The sequence below is a fragment of the Hevea brasiliensis genome, chromosome 3, assembly GCF_030052815.1.
Source record: "Hevea brasiliensis isolate MT/VB/25A 57/8 chromosome 3, ASM3005281v1, whole genome shotgun sequence".
NCBI lineage: Eukaryota > Viridiplantae > Streptophyta > Magnoliopsida > Malpighiales > Euphorbiaceae > Hevea > Hevea brasiliensis.
This window is the reverse complement of record NC_079495.1, coordinates 17141736-17151684: the sequence shown is the minus strand read 5'-3', so window position 1 is coordinate 17151684 and position 9949 is coordinate 17141736. Positions and strand designations below refer to the sequence as shown.

General features: G+C 26.0%; 3 protein-coding genes across 3 annotated transcripts; all 3 read right to left on the bottom strand.

The window, feature by feature from the left end:
* Window positions 1–390: 390 nt before the first annotated feature.
* Window positions 391–699, bottom strand: LOC131178331 (putative lipid-transfer protein DIR1). The gene has a single exon (XM_058143289.1). The coding sequence runs from the start codon at window positions 697–699 to the stop codon at window positions 391–393; it is 309 nt and encodes a 102-aa protein (XP_057999272.1).
* A 2115-nt stretch (window positions 700–2814) lies between these two features.
* Window positions 2815–3123, bottom strand: LOC110651840 (putative lipid-transfer protein DIR1). The gene has a single exon (XM_021807282.2). The coding sequence runs from the start codon at window positions 3121–3123 to the stop codon at window positions 2815–2817; it is 309 nt and encodes a 102-aa protein (XP_021662974.2).
* Window positions 3124–5233: 2110 nt separating this feature from the next.
* LOC131178330 (putative lipid-transfer protein DIR1) lies at window positions 5234–5542 on the bottom strand. The gene has a single exon (XM_058143288.1). The coding sequence runs from the start codon at window positions 5540–5542 to the stop codon at window positions 5234–5236; it is 309 nt and encodes a 102-aa protein (XP_057999271.1).
* Between the last annotated feature and the right edge of the window lie 4407 nt (window positions 5543–9949).

Below are 9949 nucleotides of genomic sequence, written 5' to 3'. Positions count from 1 at the left end.
GTAGAGTTAAAGTTAAAAGGCTATACTCACAAGATATTTTCAAATTACAAGAGAAAAAGGAAAATTTCATACGGTTCTTTTTTCTTCATGTATCAGCTATTTATTCATTTCTTTATTTGCATAGTATTTAGTGCTAATTCAAATTAGTTATCATATGATAAATGAAATGAACTTAATACAATTTACAAGTTCACCACGTGTAAAATATATAGTGAAGAGCTAAAATTATTAAGAAAATATAAGATTTTACTTGTATAATTCCAAATATAATTTTTTTGATACATAAAAAAATACACCACACTAATTAAATTTTTTATTCATTGGCTTTCATATTTTTAAAATTCCTAATTTTTCAATTTTTTTGAAGAAATTAAAATTGAGAAACTTGTATTAGTAACATGGATTTTGCTTCCCACACTTCCCAGGAATTTCCATGGCTTTTTTAACATCAACTCCAAGAGTATATAGCAAATACTTGAATTTGCATAGACAAGGCAAGTCTGCTTGTTGAATAAGGTTGCAGCATTGCGTGCTCGGAGTAGAAGGTGGATTTCCAACAACTGCAGAATAACATTGGTTATTGATTCCCTTCATATCTGTGTTACAAACGGCTACAACCTTGATTCCTTCCATAGTGATCATAGTAAGAAACATTGCTACCATCCACAATGCTACAACATTACTTTTAAAGCTAGCCATTTTGTGTTGTAATGTTATTTTCTTATTCAAGTGTTCTTGTCTCCTACCCTAAAATTCAATTTATAGTGAATGTCGTCAAGAGCAATTTTTATTTTAGCAATTATTTGTTTTTTTTATCTCTAGTATTTAGGCTTGTTAAAGGAATACAATATGTAGTACGTTATGAGATAGTTGACAAGAGCTAAAAATGGTAACATGCATTTAATATTTCATTAGAGTCTTAGCTTTTAAAAGAAATTCAAGGTTGTTGAGGGATATTATACAGGTTGCATTTACATATATTCCAAAAATCCTCATGTGGACTTATGCTAGAAACAAATCATTGAGTACATTAATTTATATTTTGAAACATAAATTATCTTTCAAATAAAGAAAACGGTAATATGAATTTAAATATTTAAATTTAACTGAATCCTTAAGATGTAGTACAGACTGCTCATAGCATCTTTAAAACGTAAAAGCATTCAATTTAAATTTATTTGTTAATGAAATTATATTATTAGAATATTTTTATTAAATAGGGATGCCTTTAATAGTTTGATTAAACTCCAAAATTATAAATCTTATAACATTCTCGAAAATAGAAATTTTAACTTTCCATTATTCATAAATACATTAATGTTGGCAATAATTTATTTTGTATTAAAACTTTTAAAAAAAGTGGTAATATGGATTTAAATTTAACTTCATGCCTAAGATGTAGTACTAACAACTCATAGCATCTTTAAAACATAAAAGCTTTCAATTTAAATTTATTTTCCTAATTAAATTATACTATTAGAATATTTTTATTAAATATGAATGCCTTTAATAGTTTGATTAAACTCTAGAATTATGAATCATAAGATATCTTTGAAAATAGAAATCGCAAATTCTTATTTTTCATACCATTTTTGTTTTGCCAATGATTGACCTAATATTAAAATTTTAAGAACAAAAACGTTAATTTCATTTTGTAATGCAATAATTGGCAGGAGCTTAATTGTTGACCATGACAATTGTTGTCATACAATTAAGAACCGTATAACTTCTAATTAAATTGAAGCGTTTGCCAAAAAATAATTTAAATGTCAATTTTCAACATCTTATTCCGTTGCTAACTTTTACTTGAATGCTATGAGTAAAAAATATTCTTTACTTTCTTTATGAGGCTTATGTATGCATGTCGAACAAAAAATTTATCATCCCCACATATTTTAGTAATAACATGTTTCTACGCTAAAAATAATTTCTAAAAGAAGTGTGGACATTTAAAGCATTTTTTAACAAAATTTTGTCCTAATTTTTTATTTTTTAATTTTCTTGAACCTTGAGAACATCGTATATATGTATGCTTATTTTAATTTTTGTAGTTAATAAGTATCTTGGATTAGTAATTTATCTATACTTCGCGCATAACTATTTATAATTCTAATGTATATTGCTAATTTTAAATTTATTTTTTAGTTTAATATACGAAAAAAAAAAATTTTAACTTGTATATAAGCTTCACGATCGACTATATCGGTCACTGCCAAAAGGAGTGGAACTATTCAGGTGACGAGGGGGCTGTGAGCCCAAAAATTTTTTGAAATTAAATTTTCACCCATAAAACTTGATTTATTCTTTTTCGACAAAAAATTTATGTTTGTCCACAAAAATTTAACGAATTATAGCGTTTCGATGCGGCTTATTTCTTCAAGCCAAATAGTACTCACCCCTACTTTTTAGCAATATCCTCTCGAAGTATAGTTAAAGTTAAAAGGCTATACTCACAAGATATTTTCAAATTACAAGAGAAAAAGGAAAATTTCATACGGTTCTTTTTTCTTCATGTATCAGCTATTTATTCATTTCTTTATTTGCATAGTATTTAGTGCTAATTCAAATTAGTTATCATATGATAAATGAAATGAACTTAATACAATTTACAAGTTCACCACGTGTAAAATATATAGTGAAGAGCTAAAATTATTAAGAAAATATAAGATTTTACTTGTATAATTCCAAATATAATTTTTTTGATACATAAAAAAATACACCACACTGATTAAATTTTTTATTCATTGGCTTTCATATTTTTAAAATTCCTAATTTTTCAATTTTTTTGAAGAAATTAAAATTGAGAAACTTGTATTAGTAACATGGATTTTGCTTCCCACACTTCCCAGGAATTTCCATGGCTTTTTTAACATCAACTCCAAGAGTATATAGCAAATACTTGTATTTGCATAGACAAGGCAAGTCTGCTTGTTGAATAAGGTTGCAGCATTGCGTGCTCGGAGTAGAAGGTGGATTTCCAGCAACTGCAGAATAACATTGGTTATTGATTCCCTTCATATCTGTGTTACAAACGGCTACAACCTTGATTCCTTCCATCGTGGTCATAGTAAGAAACATTGCTACCATCCACAATGCTATAACATTACTTTTAAAGCTAGCCATTTTGTGTTGTAATGTTATTTTCTTATTCAAGTGTGCTTGTCTCCTACCCTAAAATTCAATTTATAGTGAATGTCGTCAAGAGTAATTTTTATTTTAGCAATTATTTGTTTTTTTTATCTCTAGTATTTAGGCTTGTTAAAGGAATACAATATGTAGTACGTTATGAGATAGTTGACAAGAGCTAAAAATGGTAACATGCATTTAATATTTCGTTAGAGTGTTAGCTTTTAAAAGAAATTCAAGGTTGTTGAGGGATATTATACAGGTTGCATTTACATATATTCCAAAAATCCTCATGTGGACTTATGCTAGAAACAAATCATTGAGTACATTAATTTATATTTTGAAACATAAATTATCTTTCAAATAAAGAAAACGGTAATATGAATTTAAATATTTAAATTTAACTGAATCCTTAAGATGTAGTACAGACTGCTCATAGCATCTTTAAAGCTTAAAAGCATTCAATTTAAATTTATTTGTTAATGAAATTATATTATTAGAATATTTTTATTAAATAGGGATGCCTTTAATAGTTTGATTAAACTCCAAAATTATAAATCTTATAACATTCTCGAAAATAGAAATTTTAACTTTCCATTATTCATAAATACATTAATGTTGGCAATAATTTATTTTGTATTAAAACTTTTAAAAAAAGTGGTAATATGGATTTAAATTTAACTTCATGCCTAAGATGTAGTACTAACAACTCATAGCATCTTTAAAACATAAAAACTTTCAATTTAAATTTATTTTCCTAATTAAATTATACTATTAGAATATTTTTATTAAATATGAATGCCTTTAATAGTTTGATTAAACTCTAGAATTATAAATCATAAGACATCTTTGAAAACAGAAATTGCAAATTCTTATTTTTCATACCATTTTTATTTTGCCAATGATTGACCTAATATTAAAATTTTGAGAACAAAAACGTTAATTTCATTTTGTAATGCAATAATTGACAGGAGCTTAACTGTTGACCATGACAATTGTTATCATACAATTAACAACCATATAACTTCTAATTAAATTGAAGCGTTTGCCAAAAAATAATTTAAATGTCAATTTTCAACATCTTATTCCGTTGCTAACTTTTACTTGAATGCTATGAGTAAAAAATATTCTTTACTTTCTTTATGAGGCTTATGTATGCATGTCGAACAAAAAATTTATCATCCCCACATATTTTAGTAATAACATGTTTCTATGCTAAAAATAATTTCTAAAAGAAGTGTGGACATTTAAAGCATTTTTTAACAAAATTTTGTCCTAATTTTTTTTTTATTTTCTTGAACCTTGAGAACATCGTATATATGTATGCTTATTTTAATTTTTGTAGTTAATAAGTATCTTGGATTAGTAATTTATCTATACTTCGCGCATAACTATTTATAATTCTAATGTATATTGCTAATTTTAAATTTATTTTTTAGTTTAATATACGAAAAAAAAAAATTAAACTTGTATATAAGCTTCACGATCGACTATATCGGTCACTGCCAATAGGAGTGGAACTATTCAAGTGACGAGGGGGCTGTGAGCCCAAAAATTTTTTGAAATTAAATTTTCACCCATAAAACATGATTTATTCTTTTTCGACAAAAAATTTATGTTTGTCCACAAAAATTTAACGAATTATAGCGTTTCGATGCGGCTTATTTCTTCAAGCCAAATAGTACTCACCCCTACTTTTTAGCAATATCCTCTCGAAGTATAGTTAAAGTTAAAACGCTATACTCACAAGATATTTTCAAATTACAAGAGAAAAAGGAAAATTTCATACGGTTCTTTTTTCTTCATGTATCAGCTATTTATTCATTTCTTTATTTGCATAGTATTTAGTGCTAATTCAAATTAGTTATCATATGATAAATGAAATCAACTTAATACAATTTACAAGTTCACCACATATAAAATATATAGTGAAGAGCTAAAATTATTAAGAAAATATAAGATTTTTCTTGTATAATTCCAAATATAATTTTTTTGATACATAAAAAAATACACCACACTGATTAAATTTTTCATTCATTGGCTTTCGTATTTTTAAAATTCCTAATTTTTCAATTTTTTTGAAGAAATTAAAATTCAGAAACTTGTATTAGTAACATGGATTTTGCTTCCCACACCTCCCAGGAATTTCCATGGCTTTTTTAACATCAACTCCAAGAGTATATAGCAAATACTTGTATTTGCATAGACAAGGCAAGTCTGCTTGTTGAATAAGGTTGCAGCATTGCGTGCTCGGAGTAGAAGGTGGATTTCCAGCAACTGCAGAATAACATTGGTTATTGATTCCCTTCATATCTATGTTACAAACGGCTACAACCTTGATTCCTTCCATCGTGGTCATAGTAAGAAACATTGCTACCATCCACAATGCTATAACATTACTTTTAAAGCTAGCCATTTTGTGTTGTAATGTTATTTTCTTATTCAAGTGTGCTTGTCTCCTACCCTAAAATTCAATTTATAGTGAATGTCAAGAGTAATTTTTATTTTAGCAATTATTTGTTTTTTTTATCTCTAGTATTTAGGCTTGTTAAAGGAATACAATATGTAGTACGTTATGAGATAGTTGACAAGAGCTAAAAATGGTAACATGCATTTAATATTTCGTTAGAGTCTTAGCTTTTAAAAGAAATTCAAGGTTGTTGAGGGATATTATACAGGTTGCATTTACATATATTCCAAAAATCCTCATGTGGACTTATGCTAGAAACAAATCATTGAGTACATTAATTTATATTTTGAAGCATAAATTATCTTTCAAATAAAGAAAACGGTAATATGAATTTAAATATTTAAATTTAACTGAATCGTTAAGATGTAGTACAGATTGCTCATAGCATCTTTAAAACTTAAAAGCATTCAATTTAAATTTATTTGTTAATGAAATTATATTATTAGAATATTTTTATTAAATAGGGATGCCTTTAATAGTTTGATTAAACTCCAAAATTATAAATCTTATAACATTCTCGAAAATAGAAATTTTAACTTTCCATTATTCATAAATACATTAATGTTGGCACTACTTTATTTTGTATTAAAACTTTTAAAAAAAGTGGTAATGTGGATTTAAATTTAACTTCATGCCTAAGATGTAGTACTAACAACTCATAGCATCTTTAAAACATAAAAACTTTCAATTTAAATTTATTTTCCTAATTAAATTATACTATTAGAATATTTTTATTAAATATGAATGCCTTTAATAGTTTGATTAAACTCTAGAATTACAAATCATAAGACATCTTTGAAAATAGAAATCGCAAATTCTTATTTTTCATACCATTTTTATTTTGCCAATGATTGACCTAATATTAAAATTTTAAGAACAAAAACGTTAATTTCATTTTGTAATGCAATAATTGGCAAGAGCTTAATTGTTGACCATGACAATTGTTGTCATACAATTAAGAACCATATAACTTCTAATTAAATTGAAGCGTTTGCAAAAAAATAATTTAAATGTCAATTTTCAACATTTTATTCCGTTGCTAACTTTTACTTGAATGCTATGAGTAAAAAATATTCTTTACTTTATTTATGAGGCTTATGTATGCATGTCGAACAAAAAATTTATCATCCCCACATATTTTAGTAATAACATGTTTCTACGCTAAAAATAATTTCTAAAAGAAGTGTGGACATTTAAAGCATTTTTTAACAAAATTTTGTCCTAATTTTTTATTTTTTAATTTTCTTGAACCTTGAGAACATCGTATATATGTATGCTTATTTTAATTTTTGTAGTTAATAAGTATCTTGGATTAGTAATTTATCTATACTTCGCGCATAACTATTTATAATTCTAATGTATATTGCTAATTTTAAATTTATTCTTTTGTTTAATATACGAAAAAAAAAATTAAACTTGTATATAAGCTTCACGATCGACTATATCGGTCACTGCCAATAGGAGTGGAACTATTCAGGTGACGAGGGGGCTGTGAGCCCCAAAATTTTTTGAAATTAAATTTTCACCCATAAAACTTGATTTATTCTTTTTCGACAAAAAATTTATGTTTGTCCACAAAAGTTTAACAAATTATAGCGTTTCGATGCGGCTTATTTCTTCAAGCCAAATAGTACTCACCCCTACTTTTTAGCAATATCCTCTCGAAGTATAGTTAAAGTTAAAAGGCTATACTCACAAGATATTTTCAAATTACAAGAGAAAAAGGAAAATTTCATACGGTTCTTTTTTCTTCATGTATCAGCTATTTATTCATTTCTTTATTTGCATAGTATTTAGTGCTAATTCAAATTAGTTATCATATGATAAATGAAATGAACTTAATACAATTTACAAGTTCACCACGTGTAAAATATATAGTGAAGAGCTAAAATTATTAAGAAAATATAAGATTTTACTTGTATAATTCCAAATATAATTTTTTTGATACATAAAAAAATACACCACACTGATTAAATTTTTTATTCATTGGCTTTCATATTTTTAAAATTCCTAATTTTTCAATTTTTTTGAAGAAATTAAAATTGAGAAACTTGTATTAGTAACATGGATTTTGCTTCCACACTTCCCAGGAATTTCCATGGCTTTTTTAACATCAACTCCAAGAGTATATAGCAAATACTTGTATTTGCATAGACAAGGCAAGTCTGCTTGTTGAATAAGGTTGCAGCATTGCGTGCTCGGAGTAGAAGGTGGATTTCAAAGAATCAGAATAACATTGGTTATTGATTCCCTTCATATCGTGTTACAAACGGCTACAACCTTGATTCCTTCCATCGTGGTCATAGTAAGAAACATTGCTACCATCCACAATGCTATAACATTACTTTTAAAGCTAGCCATTTTGTGTTGTAATGTTATTTTCTTATTCAAGTGTGCTTGTCTCCTACCCTAAAATTCAATTTATAGTGAATGTCGTCAAGAGTAATTCTTATTTTAGCAATTATTTGTTTTTTTTATCTCTAGTATTTAGGCTTGTTAAAGGAATACAATATGTAGTACGTTATGAGATAGTTGACAAGAGCTAAAAATGGTAACATGCATTTAATATTTCGTTAGAGTGTTAGCTTTTAAAAGAAATTCAAGGTTGTTGAGGGATATTATACAGGTTGCATTTACATATATTCCAAAAATCCTCATGTGGACTTATGCTAGAAACAAATCATTGAGTACATTAATTTATATTTTGAAACATAAATTATCTTTCAAATAAAGAAAACGGTAATATGAATTTAAATATTTAAATTTAACTGAATCCTTAAGATGTAGTACAGACTGCTCATAGCATCTTTAAAGCTTAAAAGCATTCAATTTAAATTTATTTGTTAATGAAATTATATTATTAGAATATTTTTATTAAATAGGGATGCCTTTAATAGTTTGATTAAACTCCAAAATTATAAATCTTATAACATTCTCGAAAATAGAAATTTTAACTTTCCATTATTCATAAATACATTAATGTTGGCAATAATTTATTTTGTATTAAAACTTTTAAAAAAAGTGGTAATATGGATTTAAATTTAACTTCATGCCTAAGATGTAGTACTAACAACTCATAGCATCTTTAAAACATAAAAACTTTCAATTTAAATTTATTTTCCTAATTAAATTATACTATTAGAATATTTTTATTAAATATGAATGCCTTTAATAGTTTGATTAAACTCTAGAATTATAAATCATAAGACATCTTTGAAAACAGAAATTGCAAATTCTTATTTTTCATACCATTTTTATTTTGCCAATGATTGACCTAATATTAAAATTTTGAGAACAAAACGTTAATTTCATTTTGTAATGCAATAATTGACAGGAGCTTAACTGTTGACCATGACAATTGTTATCATACAATTAACAACCATATAACTTCTAATTAAATTGAAGCGTTTGCCAAAAAATAATTTAAATGTCAATTTTCAACATCTTATTCCGTTGCTAACTTTTACTTGAATGCTATGAGTAAAAAATATTCTTTACTTTCTTTATGAGGCTTATGTATGCATGTCGAACAAAAAATTTATCATCCCCACATATTTTAGTAATAACATGTTTCTATGCTAAAAATAATTTCTAAAAGAAGTGTGGACATTTAAAGCATTTTTTAACAAAATTTTGTCCTAATTTTTTTTTTATTTTCTTGAACCTTGAGAACATCGTATATATGTATGCTTATTTTAATTTTTGTAGTTAATAAGTATCTTGGATTAGTAATTTATCTATACTTCGCGCATAACTATTTATAATTCTAATGTATATTGCTAATTTTAAATTTATTTTTTAGTTTAATATACGAAAAAAAAAATTAAACTTGTATATAAGCTTCACGATCGACTATATCGGTCACTGCCAATAGGAGTGGAACTATTCAAGTGACAAGGGGGCTGTGAGCCCAAAAATTTTTTGAAATTAAATTTTCACCCATAAAACATGATTTATTCTTTTTCGACAAAAAATTTATGTTTGTCCACAAAAATTTAACGAATTATAGCGTTTCGATGCGGCTTATTTCTTCAAGCCAAATAGTACTCACCCTTACTTTTTAGCAATATCCTCTCGAAGTATAGTTAAAGTTAAAACGCTATACTCACAAGATATTTTCAAATTACAAGAGAAAAAGGAAAATTTCATACGGTTCTTTTTTCTTCATGTATCAGCTATTTATTCATTTCTTTATTTGCATAGTATTTAGTGCTAATTCAAATTAGTTATCATATGATAAATGAAATCAACTTAATACAATTTACAAGTTCACCACATATAAAATATATAGTGAAGAGCTAAAATTATTAAGAAAATATAAGATTTTTCTTGTATAATTCCAAATATAATTTT

Excerpts from the sequence above, each read along its gene's own strand:
- LOC131178331 (XM_058143289.1), bottom strand. The coding sequence starts at position 699 with ATGGCTAGCTTTAAAAGTAATGTTGTAGCATTGTGGATGGTAGCAATG.
- LOC110651840 (XM_021807282.2), bottom strand. The coding sequence starts at position 3,123 with ATGGCTAGCTTTAAAAGTAATGTTATAGCATTGTGGATGGTAGCAATG.
- LOC131178330 (XM_058143288.1), bottom strand. The coding sequence starts at position 5,542 with ATGGCTAGCTTTAAAAGTAATGTTATAGCATTGTGGATGGTAGCAATG.